At 43.5% G+C, this 19,678-nt stretch overlaps 1 protein-coding gene across 2 annotated transcripts in view; it reads left to right on the plus strand.

Annotated features, from left to right (window-relative positions):
- The window catches only part of rspo4 (R-spondin 4), a 27,085-nt gene continuing 7,407 nt past the window's right edge, over positions 1-19,678 (plus strand). Inside the window, exons 1-5 of one of the 2 annotated variants that reach the window (XM_089009300.1) lie at positions 1-441; positions 6,032-6,220; positions 6,361-6,498; positions 7,522-7,725; positions 10,177-12,933. In XM_089009300.1, the coding sequence (XP_088865426.1) occupies positions 369-441; positions 6,032-6,220; positions 6,361-6,498; positions 7,522-7,725; positions 10,177-10,268 (696 nt within the window). In that variant the 5' untranslated portion in view covers positions 1-368 and the 3' untranslated portion in view covers positions 10,269-12,933. Of the gene's footprint in view, positions 442-6,031; positions 6,221-6,360; positions 6,499-7,521; positions 7,726-10,176; positions 12,934-19,678 lie in introns of those variants that run through there. The other variant, XM_089009299.1, reaches the window with a different exon arrangement.

Raw genomic sequence — 19,678 nt, forward strand, 5'->3', positions numbered from 1 at the left:
AAGGGGATGGGGGAGAGTGAGCCCACTGCAAATATGGAAGCACTTATAACCCTGGCAAGGGTTAAAAAACTGGAGAATAAAAACAGCTTGTTTATGGCAAAAACTGTCAGAGTCAGTAAGTGGCGGCATTTCTCTGAAAGCATCCAGGAGGAGGAACCTTTGCTTCCATCCAGCTCCTTTCCCGTTCAGGTGATCTTTAGTAAAGGACGGACGGATAAAGTGATCTTTTCTGGACCTGCTCCATCCCCCCCCCCCCCCCCCATTTATTTCATCTTTGTCATCGTGGAAGTACATGGTCAGCAAGTCTGGACTTTGCCCGCGGATGTCGGCAGCCCGGCTCTGAATGTGACCGCCTGCCAGGAGCCCAAATGCGTTTGCCACTCGTCGCCATTGCGATGTCTTTGCTTTGCGACGCCATCAGGAGCGAGAGTCGAGCGGATGGTGAGTACGCAGGGTGCAATTGCCACGCGTTTGATGGCCACACTTTCCGCCTTAAAACATGCCTTTACAAATTTCATTTGAAAAGCAATTTTAGCAGAACCGGACCACCTACTAATGTCGTCCATTGAAACGTGCTTTGATGTGTTTTAGGATCGATACTGACAGCATTTGGACTTCTGCTGGAGGATTTTTCTAGTCCTGTGTCTGATTATGATTGTAGACTTTGAACAGAACATGTATTTCATCCGACGTACTGGCCGTTGTCCTCCCCAAAATGATTAAATCAATGTGTAAGATGTGAGTGTTGTGCTTAAGACCCGCGAGCCAAGACCAAGTCTTGCCTAAGACCAGAAGTCGACTCCTCAGGACCAAGTCTTTACGAGTCAAGACCAAGACAAGACAGAGACTTTGAGAGTTCTGAACGAGATGAGACTGAATGGGAGACAAAAACTCCATAACCTAGACCAAGACTTTTTGGAAAAGAGACAAAGATATGACCAAGACGTTTTGAGAGTTTAGAAGCAGACAAGACCAAAAGTGTAACAAACTGAGACAAAGAAAAGACCCTGACAAGACCAAGACCGTAAGAATCCATTTGAAAAACCATCTCAAGGTCTCACAAATAGAAAGAGCATTCTCCCTTTTCATTTCTTTTAAAAATGTGACACCCAAAAATCACAGTGTCTGTAACGCTTTAAATACATAAATAAACAAACAAACAAACAAATAAATAAATAAATACATCTCTCAAAACCCTATTTTTTATCGAAATTTTGGAGAAAAAAAACCAGAAATTCTGATTGTAAAAACTCTGATTTATGTCAAGGCAAAGACATTTTTGTGGCCTAAGCGTGCACGACGCCGGTTTCTAACATGAATGCACGATGCAGTGGAAAACCTCTTTTGACCGGAGCCCAATTCTTCCAACCCTCTAACGTTCCCATTTCAAAGTCCCTCTAGTTTTCACCCCCAAAATCACAAAAAGGCCTTTGCAGGGACAAACCCCGTAAAGCTGACTACGGCCGCCACCTTGCTGATGAACAAAATGGACACCGCGGGGGATTCCCCTCTGTTGCTTAACACGAATGAGCGATTGTGTTGATTGTAGCACTTCCTGCCGTCACTCACGGAGTCCCGGCGTGGTTTTGAGCACGTGGCTGGAAAACATGGCCGTTAAACGGGAGCGAATGTCGCTGCCTTTGAAGGCTGAAATTGTCTCTCACTTTCGAAAGGGAGTCTCTCAAACATCGGCGCCATACTCAGGGCAATATTTGGTGACTGAATGTTTCTCAGAAATGAAGTGGGAACGCTGTAGTTGTTTGTTTCATGTCTTTGATTTTTTATTTTTCTATTCATATACATAATTATAATCGACGTCTCGATTGGGGACTTTACAGACTTTTTTTTTTTTATTTATCTTCATGTTTTTACATCCGTAAATGTTCATAACCTATTGTAACATCATAGTTGGCGGCCATTTTATTGGAAACGATTACAAGCGACTACTATAACAGATTAATTTGTTGTGTCCTTCGAGGTGACGTTGTATGACTATCATTAGTGTGCGGTATACGCCTCATGTGTCAAAGTCAAGGCCCGCCATATCATTTTATTCGGCACGCGAAAGCAAATCATGTGTCAATTTTCATGATCTTTGCTGAAATCTGTATGGAAATGGCAACTTGTCATGGGTAATAAATAATGAGATTTCGCATCGGCTCTTCAAGAGAAGCCATAACTCCAAAGCGGCCTTGAACAAAAAATGACTTTGACACTTCTGGTACACACTATTATATTCATGGTGGCCAGCCGTGTCCGGAAATTGATTTTTCGTTGTTGTCGTCAAATTGATTTTAAATCTTCTGTTAATTTGATGGCCGGTAATTTTCAATGTTGCCACACAGCTGCAATGAATATTTTTATAGACGAGCCACAAATGCAAACTGAGGACTTGCCTCTCATAAAATGACATGACACAGTTCGGCTTCCATCATCGCTTGTTTGAAAGATAAAGAATCCCGGGCCAAGTCAGGGTCCGGTGCTTTCTGACCTATTGGGCCATTTTGGAACCCGGAATGGTCAAGTCGTTTCAAGACTCGAGTCGGAAAGACGAGACCGTGACCTTCAAAATGTGTTTTCAGCGTAGTCATGTGGTTTCAAGGCAAGCGTTTGATAGACATGAGACCACCTTTCCCTACGTGAGCGCTACGTTTTCAGCGTCAGCGTCTCTGTTTCTGCATGTGGGGGAGGGGGGGGGCTTTTAGGGACGCGTTTGATTCACAGGGTAGACAGTCTGAGGTTAAAATGTAGATGGAATGCAGCACATACATATTAACTGCAAAAATGCGTCCACTCCAGTGCCTGAGTTTTTGCCATTTTCACTCAAATTGCACGACCCGCACAATATTGAGTTTTAGGACTGTGCGGGTCCTGCAATTTCAGTGAAAATGACAAAAACCCTGGCATTAGAGTAGACACATTTATGCACATCACCTGGCAGTGAATTAGTTCATTCTTTTTTTTTTTTGGGGGGGGGGGGGGGGGGGGGGGGGGGGGGGGGGGGGGGGGGGGGGTCGGTCAGTGCGTGTGTTTTGGCCGTGTCAACCCGTTTTATTCAATGACAGCGAAATAAATTGGTGATTAATCGGCCCATTAAATTGGTGATGGAGCATTTCGAAGTGGTGACGCCATCCCCGAAATGGTCGTTTTTTTTTTTTGCTGTTTGTGTTTTTTTTTTTTTTTTTTTTAACAACAATTTGACTTGTGGCTGTCTCGCTCACACTGTCTCGTCTTTGAACAAGTGAGTTAACATCTTCATCTTCTGCATCGCACGTCCTAAGCTGTCCAACACACATCCACAGCAAATGCGCACTTAGTGATCCTTTTTTTTTAAGTCATCGCGTGGAGCAAAGGGTGACAGATGTGGCGTTAAATGTTGACATCATCCATCAGGCAAAGCCATTCTTCCCTCAAGAGTTGCAGCCCCCCCCCCCCAAAGTACAGTAATTAAAAGCATAAGAGCAGCGTCTCTCTTCACATCTTTCCGATCTTACATAAAGCCCGCGCTATTCTTCCTTCAAGAAAACACCCAAGCACAAAAGGTTGCGGTTACTTTTACCACCAGACATTTGGCGACATCAAAGTTGCCTTTCAAGGACAACCGACACCTCCGGACAAGGTGCATCCATCATTTGTAAAATCACTTCAAATGACTTCTACTGAGCGCATTTTACAAGGATTCCACCGCAAATAGCTATATTTTACCTTTTAAGACTCGCACTGAATATTCGTGAAGTCTTGTTTTCGAGTTGATGACGATGCCCGAAGTGACGTCACGGAGGGAACGCCCCTGACCGAAAAAAGGACACATTGTAGCAGTCCTTCCATCACGTCAATGCATTTTGCTCTACTTGTTTGGTCTGAAAACTTCGTGTTGCACCAAAAAGAGGCAGAAGAGGGCGACAAAGCTCCATGTAAGGAATTAATCAGCCTGTGGAAACGGGCTGATTAATTCCTTACACGGAGCTTTGTCGCCATTTTCTGCCTCTTTTTTGGTGCTACATCCCCCCCCCCCCCCCCCCCCCCGCTATTGCCTCAAAATGGCACGGAATAAATTCTTTAATCAATTGCAAACACGTATGCTTTCCTCTTCAGAACTATTTGAATCATATTCAGAACTGGATGAGTCACAAGAAAGCATCTTCTCCCAATCCAACTTGTAACACACAATGATTCACCATCGCATTATTTATGTGTTTTTCTTCTAATTTCGCCATCAACACGAAGTTTTCAGACCAAACAAAGTACCGCAAAATGTATTGTGTGTTGCTTTCTCAGTCAGGGGTGTTCCAAACTCGTCATGTGGGGCTCGTCAACAACTCAAAAACAAGACTTCCAGAATATTCAGCGCGAGTCTTAAAACGTGAAATATAGCTATATGCGGTGGAATCTTTGTCAAATACGCTCCGTAGAAGTCATTTGAAGCCATTTTACAAATTATGGACACAACTTGTCTGGAGACGTCGGTTGTCCTTTAAGTTAACCTACGAACCCCAATTCACTCAAGATCAAAATTGTTAATTATTGCTACTCTCATTACTATTTATTATTTTTTTATTATTATTATTATTATTATTATTATTATTATTATTATTCTCTTATTTTTTTCATTATTTATTTTAGGACATTGCACCAGCAGAATTGAAAAGAAATGTAAAATGTTTTATAGAGATGGTTATATGAACTATGTTTTGTTTTGATGTCTGGATCAGATGATGCTCAATGTGACCATGTTTTCCTTTTCTAATTGTTCTCAAACATTTCAATTAAAAAAAATTATATCATAAAACGAAATAAAAAGTAAAAGTGTAACATTGCCCTTATTTTGCAACCTTTCCCTGTTGGGAAAATATTCTTTGAATATCACTGATTGAGCCTTCTACGCAGTCATCGTTTACGTTTAAAGGCTTGATAGAACGAACAGTCGTGTTTCTCATGTCCACTCACATCCACTCTAGTGGAAAACACATTGATGTACGTGAAGGAGCAGATAGCTTAGCATGAGCTCATAAACGGGGCTTGACGCAAAGATATACGCGGTAACCTCGGAGGGACTATCCTGTTGCAGCCATTTAAAATCATTCACCACCACGCAGCTGCTCTACACTGGATAACGAGCACACGTTGAGAGATCTCCCTGAAATTCTTTGGATTTCAACTCAAGTGCTCCTAACTTGACCCGATGGGGCGCCGCCGTATCTGTGGCGACGGAGAGGTGTTTGTCCTCATGCGCCACCTGCTGCCGCTTAGCCTCCCATCAAACGGCTTTCCAGCTTTCTGCAGATGCGTCGCACACATGACAAGGACCAATCAAAAACTGGACAGACAGACAGACAGATGTGAGCGTTTGGCGTCGAGTCTGACTGGGAAGCCTGGTTTACATCAATTGTGATTTTTGCTCATGGACAGACGGACATCTTGATCATGCGTCCACATGAATGGACACACGCTACCTTGGAGTGGACACATTTTTACACACCGTCTGGCAATGAAGGAGTTCATGATAAAGTAGACCCGATTACCGGATAGAGAGAGGATATAAATATATCCCGCTTTCTTATATGAGATGTGACAGCTACTTCTTGGCTACTGAATAATGGTGCAAGGCTACCAATTTGATACAAAGCACACATTTGCTAAAAAAACAGTATTTATCCATCTGTCTATCTATCCATCCATCCAAACAAACAAACAAACAAAAGTCACGGCTCACGGTCTGGAAATTACAGCGTGCATTCGTTGGTTTGTTTATTGATTGATTTGATTACAAATCAAGTACGTGTGTCTGATGTCGGCAGCCTCCATGCGTGCGCAACATTGGCCTGATCCCGACACCTCGTAGGTCTTTTGCTGACCTGCTGTTCAGAGGATGGATGGACAGACAGATGCGCATGTGAAGGATTTGATGGACAGATGTGATGATTGCGTGTGAATGAACACACGCCAAGAGCAAAAATGTGGTTGGAGTGCAGTTTTTTTGAATTCACCTTTGTGTGTTTTTGTTTGATGTTGTTTTTCGGCCCATCTCTAGCCGAGCGAGATTGGTCGGGGACTTGTGTGAATTGCAAAGAGTGCTCCCGCGACAACGGCTGCGTCCGCTGCCCCGAGCGTCTCTTCCTGCTGCTGCGGCGGCACGGCATGTCCCAGCGCGGCAGCTGCCTGCACGCCTGCCCCAAAGGATACTTTGGACAGAGGGGACGTCACCTCAATCGCTGCCTGAGTACGCACGCGCCACAAATGCCGACAATCATACGTCTTGCACATGCAAACAACGTTTTTTTTTGGGTTTTTTTTTATACATTCCGCTATGGCCTTGGATTTAATCCTGCATGTTCACATTGTTGTTGTTGTTGTTTGCAGAGTGTCGCTCAGCGAACTGTGAGCACTGCTTCGGTCGGGATTTTTGCACTCAGTGCAAATCAGGTTACCAGCTCTACAATGGCCGCTGCGTGAACGACTGTCCCACAGGAACCGTCGAGAAGAACACCCAATGTCTCGGTGAGGACGGATGACATTAATGAGTTTTAAAAAACTGAAATATGGATGGATGGATGGATGGATGGATGGAAATATAGAAGACTAGATGGTCAGGCGATTGGACAGATGGTCAGAAGGCTGGATGGACAGTAGGTGAGATGGATGGATAAATGGACGGAGGGCCGGACGGATATATGGACGGATGGATGGACGGAGGGACAGACGGATAGATGGACAGATGGATGGAAATATAAAAGACTAGATGGACAGGCAATTGGACAGATGGACCAAAGGCTGGATGGAGAGTAGGTGAGATGGATGGATGGATGGATGGATGGATGGATGGATGGATGGATGGATGGACAGAGGGACAGACGGATGGATGGAAATATAAAAGACTAGATGGACTGGCGATTGGACAGATGGACCAAAGGCTGGATGGAGAGTAGGTGAGATGGATGAATGGATGAACGGACGGATGGACGGATGAACGGATGGACGAACGGAGGGAGGGACGGACGGACTGATGGATGAAAAAAATACATAGGAAGTCATCCATCCTGGTTCAATGTTTTGTGTGTTACCATGAAAGCCAAACCGCAAGTAACAATTGCTCATTTTGAAAATTCACCCCCTCAGGCCAGTGTGATGGAATTTGGAAGACCCCCCCGCCCCCCAAAAAAAAAAAAATAGTTGAAGAAACTCTGTTTCCTTGTTGGGCCATTTAAAGGAAAGATGGAACTATATTTTTGATTCCCCCCTCGACACCATCAATTGTCGTCAACATGTCGAACACAAAACTCAAAAAGGGACGCCCCCCAATAGGCAATTACGACTTAACCTGAAAATGTGTCCTATGTGTCCATCATGTGAGTGTCAAAATGTCTTTTTTTCCAGTAATTTGGGACCTTTTTCAGTTTTTTTCTTTCAAAGACAAACTCCACATTTTCCATTACCATTTTCAAAATTCCGTTTCCTATTCCTGCCTTTTTTTTATTTGTTCTTTTTTTTCGGTGGTGACGGGACGGTCGCCGATCGCATCAGATGACTGCATCGACGTTCCTCTCTCCGAGTGGAGCGCCTGGAGCGTTTGCCTCCGAGACGGCGCCCCCTGCGGCTTCAGGTGGGGACAACAGATCCGCACGCGGGAGAGCGTCGCCCCCGACCTTTCGCCCAGACCTGACCAGACCACCTGCCCGTCTCGAAGCCAAAGCAGGAGATGCAGGATGAAAACCGTTTGCCCGACAGGTCAGAAGGTTTCTTCAACATCACGCCGCAAAATGAGGCGGGCACGGAAAGGAAATGCTATACACAAAGTCAAACGTTTCATAATAATAATAATGATAGATTTCATTTCTAAGCGCCTTTCAAAACTCTCAAGGTCACTTTACAGTCACAGAATAAGTTTTTCTGCGGGTGAGCAGCGGTAGCCACACGCGCCAGCGTTCACTCAAACTGGAAGTAACTCAAATAGAAAAGTAGCTCACTAGCTGTCGATTAGCCATCTGACCAGCCAGCTGGCTAGCCATTAACTATCCATTAGCTAGATAGCTTTCCATTTATTTGAGTAGCTAATAATAGATAGCCAACTAGCTAGGCAGATAGCCAACAGACAGCTAGCTAGAGAGCTGCTGATGTTACCTATTATTTGACTGTTTGAGCTTTCATTATGGCACACCCATTCGGAATCACTGCATGAGAGCGCACCGTTGTTGCAGTCTGCTGATTGTGTCGGTAGGTTAAGTGGTCATATGGTCGCGACAATATTTTTTGGTTCCGGAAAATCACGTCAAAAACATCTGTTGGTGTATGAAGTTCAATGCTTATTCCCGTTGGCTGGGACATTCGGCAGACGGAAGCCGTTTGGGTAGCGGCGACTTCACGAGGGGGGGCAGGGGGGGGCGCGGACGTACGACATCAACATGGCGGCCACAAACGTTGCTGAGAGATGGCAGGCTCGAGGCGACCGGACTAGCTATCGACGCAGAAAAATCCTGCCCAAAGGTGGCGCACTCCTGCAACGCAGACGGAACCGTCATGGCGTACGGATGTTTCCACGTTGCAAGTCGAGAACAACTGCACCCACACGGTGGGATATATTCTCGCCATTCCATCATTTTTGCCAAATCGAAAACTGCTCCAAAATATCAAGGGAAGATTCGGAGTCTTGTTTAACTCATTCACTGCCAGACCATGTACAAACATGTCCACTCCAGTGCCAGGGTTTGTGTCATTTTCACTCAAATTGCAGGACCCACAGAATATTGAGTTTTAGGACGACATAAACATTCAATGCAGCGTTAGAAACCTTAGACGCTCTTCTTTTATCAGAAAAAAGAGTTAATTCCTAAGTTATACGGGTCTGGAGTTATTTGAGCTTGAAATTGCACAAAATACAATACCATACAGACTGTATGTATTCGAGTATAACGCGCACACGTGCATAAGGCGCACCCCTAATTTTCAATTGAAAATCGGTATAACATGTTTCACTTTTTCTCGGCTCAGACCACACATTGTAAGTGACAACACATGCGTGTCCATGATAAAAATCATTTATTGACAGTGTAATCTTCTTCACTTTCTTCAGGTAACAGTACAAGTAACATCCGACTTACGACCAGCTTGACTTACGACCACCCGTATTCACGACCACGAACTCCAGACCCTATTTTTAAAATTTGAATTCTACGCCTGGCATCGCAACATGCTAGCAGGCCGGCAACGCGTACGACAATTTTGGCCAGCTAGCCAGCATCTCACTCTCACACAGCAATCGACCGTGTGATGGCACCAGAGGGGGTGGAGTAGGCCCACTCATTTAGCCTCAGAGTCTCTATTCAACATTTTGAATGGATTTCGTCTTACGACCATTTTGACTTACGACCGTTTGGTCGGAAAGGAACTCGGTCGCAAGTCGGATGTTAACTGTATATCAATTAAAATATGAAGAACACTGAATGAAAACTTTGGATATTGATAATTGTGCAAAACAGCAATGCTTAACTCACGTTTCAGTGTGGGTGAGGCGAGGAAAGGAAATGAAGCGGAGCTAAATAAATGCTAATCAACAATTAAAAAAAAGGAATGCGCGTGATCCGGGTGTCCGAGAATCCAAACTGAATAGCTATGGAAATCCTGCCCCCTCCTGGAAGGGATAAAGCATTAAATATAGATGAGAATTTTTTCCAGGCCTCGTTTATAACGCGCACCCAAACTTTGAGTTCTTTTTTAGCTAGTAAATTTTGCGCGTTATACTCGAATAAATAGGGTACATATTATTATTTTTCTCGCGCATTAACAACATCTGAAGCTGTAACAACGCGCTTACATGGAAAAAAGGCAAATGATGCCCCCTCGTGGAAGGGAAAAACATTGCCAGAGGTCTAACCAGCGCTTTATCGGTACCCTCGCAAGAAAAAACAAAACCGGAACAAATTCGGGAATGGCGCTCCACGTCATACTTTTAAATTCTTGAAGAAATTTGCGAATGGCAGTGAATGAGCTAAGCTTTTGTTGTATTTTTTTGCGGCAGGCAGATTATTTAGACATTCATTTCCTCCATTTTTTTCCCTTTAACTCACTCCTCCTTTCCCTTACTGTACATAGCTCGTTTCCCACCCCCCCCCACCCCTCCTTTGACTATCATTGTTCTTTTTCCATCTTTAATGCCTCATTTTATTTCTCTCTCTCTCTTAGGCCTGGAACCCAGAACCTCGAACTGTGAGGCAGATGTGCCAACATCACATCCGTCGTTTTCGACTGCGCTTTTCAATACTTTGCATCATTGATCCCTTTCAAATGTCCTTTTTCTTTCTTGATTCTTTTCCTTCTGACGTCCACCTTCCCCCATTGTTCTCCTTCCTTCTTTTTCATCCTCTGCGAGTGCTCTTTCTTGATTTTGTGTCTCGTCTTTGTCTTGACAAATACAAACTCGGTCAGTCATGTCGTTGTCCAAACCTGCCGCTAACTATTTCCGAGTCCAAAACACAGGTTTAAATTTGAAGACGTTACAAATTCTTTGCTCGGAATACAATTTCCACCATCGAGGGTTTTACTTCAGGGACAAAAGGGGGAAATGTTATTTCACTGTGAGCATAGTGTCTTTTGTTACTTTGAACGAGTCCCTTCATATAAATGACATAGCGGTTTCACTTTGTTTTAAATCTCTGAACGTCGAACGTGGGCCAAGAGAGAGGCATGAACATCTGGATCCGACTCGCTGAGACCTTTTAAGCTATAAAGAGTCTCCGTCAGGGTCTGTAGGGGAAGGCGTACTATAATCGAAGCTCAGATGCAAATTCTTCGGAAGACTGTCAGCTCGAAATCGACCACGTTGTCCATCACGCGATGGGGCGTCCTCTTGCAATTCATCGAAAATTCAGACCGCCTCTTTGACTGAGTGGCATGAAATTCAGAAGCGCTGTCTTATCTCGGTTAGGTTAAAAAACAAATTAAAAGGCTCAAGAAGCCATGATTTATCATTTCAATTTCATTCGACAATCCAAAAATACAATTTGGCGGAGGGTCTCGAGAAGCAGCGACTTAAATCAATTGCGGGCTCATTTGTTTTGGATTAAAGTTTGTCAGTTTGACACGCATGCCAGCGACCCTGGTGAGGATATGCAGTTTGGGTCGGGGGGATGAATCAACATAAAATTTCTCGATGAGTCTATTACGGGAAGAGCAATAAAAAAAAAGAAAAGAAAGAAACCATGGAGGAAAAGACGCAAGAGGTCTATCGCCTTGAAACCAATAAAATGGTGATGTAGGGGCCATTTCCGAAACAAACTCTTGTGACTGCGTTGTTTGTTTGTTTGTTTGTTTTTTTGGGGGGTAAAACTTAACTGCTAAATTTGGTTTGATGTAGCAACATAAAAATTAAGTCAACATAACTGTTCCTGTGAGTCGTCGCAAGAAACCAAAAATCAAACAGGGATGAAGACTCCTTTCAATGTACTCCATTAGCATTTTCAAGTCCCGATTTCACGCAATTACAGTGATACCTCAGCTTAAAAACATAATTGGTTCCCGGAAAGTGTGTATAAGGCGAAATATTCGTCTGCCAAACATTTATTTCCCATAAGAAACCACTAAAAATTCGAATAATCCGTTCCCGGGTCCCCATAAAACATAATTTTCTACTAAATAAGCCTTAAAACTACGCAAAATAGACCTTATTTTATGTATAATAAATGTGCTATTGGTTTGTAATTAAATAAATAAACTGTACTGTATGATAAAGTGGTTTAATTGACCTTTGTGATGGTCGTTGATGTAGTTGACTCTTGATGATATCCGAGTGAAGTTGCCGTGCTTTCTCAGCGATAATACCCTCACTCACACCGTCCCCTGCGAGCTGCTCTTCGTTAATCCAAATCAACAAAAGTTTTTCAACCTCTTCAATTGCCTGAGACCGTTGCTTAGACAACACAGAAACACCCTTAGCCACACGTAGCAATGGTCGATTTAGCATACTGGTACTGGGACGTTAGGTCACACAAATGCACACCTCGTTGGTGTTTTTTGATGATCTCCTTCTTCTGCTTGACCGTAATTTTCTTTTGTCTCCTCTTTGGCTTAAAACTAGCCTGTGGTGGGGTCTTTTTCGGTCCCATAATAGCAAATGTACTCCACTTGATAGCAAACCATGTCTGCACTCAAACAGAGGGTGTGTGGAAAACTAGTCCGCCAGCCATCGTGGCACTGTTCGACCGTGTGGTTTGGTGTTCATCCGCCGAAAATTAGTCCGCCAGCCACCGTGGCGCTGGGTGATTTGGTTCGTTTGCCGAAAACTAGTTTGTATTCCAAGATTATATTCTCGTGAATTTAATGTTCATAAGTCGAAAAGTTCGTAAGATGAAGCATTTGTAAGACGAGGTATCACTGTAATTTTAATTTTTTGTAGACAATGAACCCTTTTTCAATAAAAACGTCATTGTAACGACCGGATTTTTCAGACAAAATCGTGAAAAGCAACTTGGTGATGATGAACTGTGCTATGCTAACTTGCTAACACACAAAATGTACAGCGCACCGATTTCCCTTCCATTGCTTCGCAACACACCGATAGCGTCGTACACCGAAAACGGAAGCAAAGGGTGCTGTCTGTGAAGGCTGAAATGGTGTCGCACTTTCGAAAGGGAGTCTCCCGGACGAAGCTCGGCCGAGTCTGCGAATTGGCAAAGTCGCCGATTTCGACAACCATCCGTAAGGGCAACAAAATCGTGGCAGAGTTCGAGGCCAATACATTGAAGGACGATCGTAAACGCCTTCGAGGCGCGGCGCGTCCGGAACTGGAGAAGGCACTTTTCCTTTGCTGATTGAATGTTTTCAAAGACAAAGTCGAAACGCTGCAGTTCTTTCATGTCTAATAAAAAAAAAATGTATTTTTTTTTTCTTCATACAGTAGACACATGTTTGTATTTGACATGTTTATATTGTGATGCACGTTCATGTTTTTACACGGACAGATGTTTAGACTGTATTCTACATCATAGTTGGCGGCAATTTTGAATGGAAATGGTTCCGATGATGAACCGTGATCACGTACAGATTTGTTATGTGCCTCATGGTACGTTGTAAAGCGGTTCGGTCGTACTTTGCTTTGAAAGGTTCATTTTGGCCATGGACATGTTCATGTAATGTGTTCTACGCTGTAGTTGGCGGCCATTTTGAATGGAAATGGCGATGACGAACAATCGTTTTAACATACGGATTCGTCATTTGCCTCAGAGTAAGTTGCAACAAGGTTCGGCTGTAAGAGCCATTTTAGGCTGGTGGGCGGCCATTTTCCAGTTACAAGGCGTCATCGGCGTTCCCAAAACAGCCCGACGGCAATGGCGCATTGTGAATTTCTTCTCACGCTATCGCCATGAACTTTGGAACATGTCAACACCGGCAGAGATTTGTAGCGCAAGTGTTGTTTTGTGATATTTACGCTCTCAAATTATTGGAGGAAATCACTGACGTGATCCGTGTCTTGACATCAGTTTATGACCGCGACACATTGCGACATCAGCGACAATAAAAGCATGTGATCAAAGTTCAGGCCAGCGATTTAAAAACGTCACAGTTGTGTATCAAACGTGCCACTCAATGTTTCAAGACGCTTCGAATAACATATTGAAAGCATTGGAAACAAAAGATGAAGACATTAAAACACTCTTCCAACAACCCGCACCCCAATAAAAAATTTGAATAAAATCATTGAAAATAATGACATTCAGACGATTTAAACCAAGCAGCAATTTCAATAAAAGACTGCATGCAAATGGAGATGGCAAGAGAATAAAGCCTCAATTGTTTCGAAAGCTGCTCTTTTGGGGCCTTGACGAAAATGACGTTTTTGAGGAGATCGCACAGATTGGCGGGGGGGGGATGGCGACTAGCAGAACATGGAAATGTTGCTCTATATCTGGGAAGCCCACCAGAGACCTGACGCCACCCCCCCCCCCTCCCACCATGATAACCTGATGGGTCGGGATGCTTCATCCAGTTATTGTCCATTTTTTGGGTTGAAGACCATTTGGGGATTTGTGGAGCGGTAGCAAAACTGTAAAACTTTTTGCTTTTTTGATTGACTGATTTGAGGACAGTTAGATGTGGTCCAGGTTTGTGGTATGATTAAAAGTTCTGCTGAAATTTTGGATAAAATGTGTCTGCCTGACTGAATTGTATTGTTTATTTTTATTTTTTTCTCACGACCTGTAAAAAAAACATTGCAGTGATCGAGTCTACTGAAAATAAAAGGTTGAAAAAGTTGTTCTGTGTGGTTGAGAGAGAAAACCATTCATTGGAGCTCCATTTTTCAAGTAGTAACGGGTAGTTTTAGTCATGGCTTTCAACTGGTTGTCAAAATTCAGGCAATTTGGATATCTCACTCGATTTGTAGCGCTCGATAACATAAGAGTTCAGGTGAGTGGCAAGAAACTTTTCAGAGCTTCAAAAGGTGTGATGGGACCTGCCCCAGAGATTAGGAAAGTTTGTCTGTCGTCCGTAAAACCACAAAGGACTTGAAAAAGGAGACAGGAAGTTAGCCGTAGTCGTCGTTTCAGAGTCAAATACAGAATGGGCTGCTAGTCGCAGTTCCGGGTGCCCTGAACGCAACATAACGCTGCTCTACCATTGGCTATTAACAAGGAAGTACCTCTCGCGGATTTGTGTTCACCAGTCAGGCGATTGGTCATTGTGCTGAGGTTTGCCTTGGACATTTTCCGAGGATTGTTAAAACCCGATAAAAGTTTAATGACCATCATTTTTATCATTTCTGTTTAGTTCTTATTTTATTTTATGCAAAATTATCATTTGTTGTACACTAATACAAATCGCAACACATATTTGTCACACATTTTGAGACATTTTTATGCTTTATAAAACATTTAAAGGACAACGGACGTCTCCGGACTAGTTGTGTCCATAATTTATAAAATCACTTCAAATGACTTCTACTGAGCGTGTGTATTTGACAAAGATTCCACGGCATATAGCCATATTTTACCTTTTAAGTCTCGCGCTGAATATTCAGGAAGTCTTGTTTTCGAGTTGATGACGAGCCCCACGTGACATCACGTTTGGAACAACCCTGCAACACACAATGCATTTTGCGGTACCTTGTTTGGTCTGAAAACTTTGTGTTGATGGCGAAATCAGAAGGAAAACACATAAATAACGCGATGGTGAATCATTGTGTGTTACAAGTTTGATTTGCTTTCGCGGGCCCAAAAAAATGATGTGGCGGGCCGGATTTGGCCCCAGGCCTTGACTTTGACACCAGTGATGTAACCCCTCCTCCTTCTCCTCACTGCTGCGTGTGTCTGTAAGTCTCCCTCCCTGCCCTACCACGGATCTTGACCAATCATGTGCAGCTTTAACCGAAGAATAGAGGACAAAAAAAGTTGGCTGCCATTTCCAGCTGCTTGTCACTTCAGAGATCCATCTCCAAGAACCGGCTCGTTCGCAAACGACACATCACATCACTCACCGAAAAATAGTTTGTCTGCCAAGATGATATTCAGGTGAATTTAACGTTCGTAAGGCGAAAAGTTCGTGAGCTAAAGCCTTCGTAAGCCGAGGTATCACTGTACCTATAGACTCAATTATTCATAATTTACGTGGTGGATGGTCTCCTAAGTTAGACAATTGCAGTCCTATAGTCTTGACTATCAATAGCCGCCCAAGTTTTTTTTTCCATGTACTGTATATTATTTTTTGGGGGGACTTTGGTGAAAAGAACTATGTGAAAAGATGCAAAAAGATGCCGCATGCTTGGGATGGAAGCGTTTCGACGCCTTTGAAGTGCTGCCCCGGCGTTTTGTTCTCACGGGAAGCCTCGGTCGGTCGCCACTAAAATGGCCATGACACATGCAATGCGCTTCATGTGTTTTGCATTTGGCACAGTTGATCAAACGGCGAACGTGGCAAAGTTTGCTTTTGTGGGGGAAATGCAATGACCGTGCAATTCTGCATTTTTGGGGGTGAAGGCTGGGCGGGCGGGCCAAGAAGTATCCCATTTGTGAGGAATAGCGAGTGACATTGATACCAGTTTTGGGTTTTTCGTCTGGGATTTGCTTCATTCCCTCCCTCGAAGGAGCTTTGAACATTTTTTCCTCACTCTCTCTATGAATAACTCCCACAGAAATCATGGAAATGAAATGCTGCAATTTTTTTTTACTTTATGACATGAAACTACAAGTCGGACTGTTCCGATTGAGCAAAGATCCATATTTGTATATGGGGGGGATAGAAACGTTGTCGGCTCAGTTGGACGCAAAACACCAATAAAAATGACTGAAAGGACAATCAACATCTCCGGACAAGTTGTGGCCATAATTTGCAAAATGGCTTCAAATTACTTCTACTGAGCTTATTTTACAAAGATTCCTCCGCATATAGCTATATTTTACCCTTTAAGACTCGCACTGAATATTCCGGAAGTCTTGTTTTCGAGTTGGTGACGAGTCCGTATGTGACATCACTGAAGGAACGCCCCTGACAAAAAAAGGTCACATTGTAGCAGTCCTTCCATCACGTCAATGCATTTGGCTGTACTTGGCGGGTCTGAAAACCTCGTGTAGGACCAAAAAGAGGCAGAAGAGGGCGACAAAGCTCCATGTAAAGAATTAATCAGCCTGTGGAAACGGGCTGATTAATTCCTTACACGGCTTTGTCGCCATCTGCCTTTTTTGGTTGCAATATTTCCCACCCCTGATGCCTCAAAATGACATGGAAAAAATGGTTTAATCGATTGCAAACATTGATGTTTTCTTCTTCAGAACTATTTGAATCATATTCAACACTGGATGAGTAACAAGAAAGCATCTTCTTTGAATCTGAACTCTCTGGAGCCATTGTTTTGATTCTGGAGCAAGGCAGTTTGTGAAGGAGTATCATGACGTGACGTCACGAATAAGGGGGCGGGGCTTTCTGAATCTGTCCAGTTCCGAGCTCTTTTTGTGCCAGTTTTGGGACACTTGAAGTCATTTTTATTGGTGTTTTGCATTTGACTAAAAATATCAGCTTGCACGTTTTGGGTATTTTAGATGCCAGAAAATGTTTATTCTGATGTCAGTTAGGAAACAAAAAAATGGTGTGGGTTGTCTTCTAAAGCATTGTATAAATCAATATGTATTGTTAGTATTGTATTGTAGAAACGTTGATCACTGATGACTGAAGGAAAAGCTGATGTTGGCAAATTCTCCGATTCCAGGCAAAGTTTATTGATTTCCTATCACCAAAGATGACAGAAAAACAATATCAGTCTTTGCATCCGATTGACTGTTTGGACCTCGTTGGCGCGTGACTGCACGCTGCTGTTTGAATTCAGAGCAGGCAAATCGTAAATCTCGTTCCCGACAAAATGTTCAATCCCAGAGTCGTGACTTGGATCTCACAGTAAAATGCCAAAAGTTGACTTGGTGTGTGACGAGCGAGCGCAGGGCCGCATTTAACGACTTGTGGAAAATCCCAACCGAGAGGCAATTATTGAGGTCGGCCTTCCCGCAGTGATGCGCTTGTCGGTCATCCTCCTCAACGTAGTGGGGGAGGGCGGAAGGGGGGTAATCCAATGGCGACCGTCAAACGGGTTCTTCGCTGGCATTGCGATGAGTAACTGCAAAATGACGCGGGATGAAAGTCGACCTCGGCGGATTCCAAATGAGAGTGCGTCGGTTCTTTTTATTGAGTTCATCTGCGACTTTGTTGGCGTTGGCTTGCTTTTGGGTTGACTTTGTGCCGATTCGTCCCGCAGAAGGACTCGATTGCACAGAAGATGTTCATTGATCGGAGTACGACGTGTCCTTCAAGGACGGAGTTGTTTTGAAACGTCACTTTGTCGTACTAACGTTGTAATTCGTCTGTGTAAGCTCTCGGTCCATTGATGAGAAGGTTTCTTCAGCCGTCATCTGTACTTCTTTGAAGATGTCGGACGTTTCGCTTCTTATCCAAGAGGCTTCGTCAGGGAACTAAAATCTTCTGCAGGTAGTTTTGGCCCGATATAGATATATCCCTACTGTCCAGACGTGGCGGTGCCGGACTCTGCTATGACTGGTCCCTGCTCTTAGGTTGGGGGGAGCAGAGGACTACTCCCTGCGGCTACACTGATTACTTCTATTGTCCTGACTGATTACTTCTATACTTCTAATCAGACGAAGCCTACATGGTAACAACCTCTGAAGTCTAAATTCAACCTTAAACAACCATTTAGTCAACAAATCCCCGTTCGAATTTCTACTTTTTTTGTGGTCAGCAATTATGAACAATTCCAAATGGCGCAAAACTTTTCAGGTTTCGACTGGAAAAAGTAAAAGCCTACTCGAACATCTGAACGTAATTTTTATACGTCTGCGTGGGGCGTCGGAATGCGATTGTGCAAGTTCATGATCTCAGTTATTTCTTCTCTGGAAAAGATTTATTGTCCAGGTGGTAGTCCACATGAACAGCGGACAGCGTTTTTCGAAAAGGTTAAGATGGGTCTCACAGTTGGTCTTTTTGGCAAAAAGCTCACATGTGTACATTGGATCAGGAAGGTGGCGGTGGCGGGGGGGGGGGGGGGGGGTGTTGACTTTCTCTAACCGCTGGCATTGTTGCAGTTCCTGGTACTTCTGTGGTTCTTCCTGTCTTCTTGGCACCCCAACAACATATTATTGTTGCTTGTTGGTATCTTATAAGACCACAATCTTGTCCAGTCACTTCAAGACAACTCGGAAAGGGTTGTCGCTTCCTTGAACGCTTCCATCTTATCTCAGTGTCTGAAATAACGCCTGCTCGGACACCTGAGGGATGCAACTTTTTCATCGGCCGTAGAACTTACATAAAAAATTTGCTTTTTTCAATAAAGCAAACGTTTGAACGAAGATTTCGAAATCGGAATAAATTATTTCGACATCTTTCATTTGGTTTGGAAATTTCGGAATTTCATACTCAGCACGGCAGCTAATCAGAAGCCTGCTTCGTGCTTCCGGACTTTCCCGAGTGTTAGAAGGTCGTGCTTTTGCGTATCATTTTTCAAAGTAGATGCACAGAACCTCAGCCCCAGAAGAAGGATTCAAAATACTACTTCTGTTTACATTCAAAGCCATCCATAACCTTGCCCCTCCCTATCTTTCTGACCTGCTTCAAATCTCCGTTCCCTCTCGGTCCCTCAGATCCCCATGTGCCCTCTGCCCGTCTCACCACGACGGGATGCAGAGCTTTCAGCCGCTCTGCTCCCAAACTCTGGAATTCACTTCCACCCAACATCCGTAAGATTGACTCCCTTCCTATTTGCAAGTCCCACCTCAAAACCAATTTGTTTAAAATTGCTTTCAATGTCTAGTTCAATCTGCTATTTTATTATTCATCATTTTACTTGTGGTTTTATTGTTATGTGCTTTGTTTTATTGTTTTTATTGTAAAGTGTCCTTGGGTGTTTTGAAAGGCGCTTGAAATTAAATTTATTATCATTATTATTATTATTAAAAGCATCATGGAAAGAATACTTAACGTGGCTTGTAGCAGACGACGCAACGCAAACATTGTGCAACATGCCGGACAGTGTATGGACGAACGACCAAACTAGAGCAAAATCATCAGCAAGGGATATTTACCATAAATTAAGCGAGGGAGAATTTATGGTCGGTACATCCTGAAGAAAAACAATCCTTAATACTTTGCAACAAATTTTTTTTTTTTGCGATTAGTCGTCTTATTGTGCTTCAAGTTG

This window comes from Hippocampus bargibanti, linkage group LG12 (assembly GCF_051943395.1).
Source record: "Hippocampus bargibanti isolate YZ-2025 linkage group LG12, ASM5194339v1, whole genome shotgun sequence".
Lineage (NCBI taxonomy): Eukaryota > Metazoa > Chordata > Actinopteri > Syngnathiformes > Syngnathidae > Hippocampus > Hippocampus bargibanti.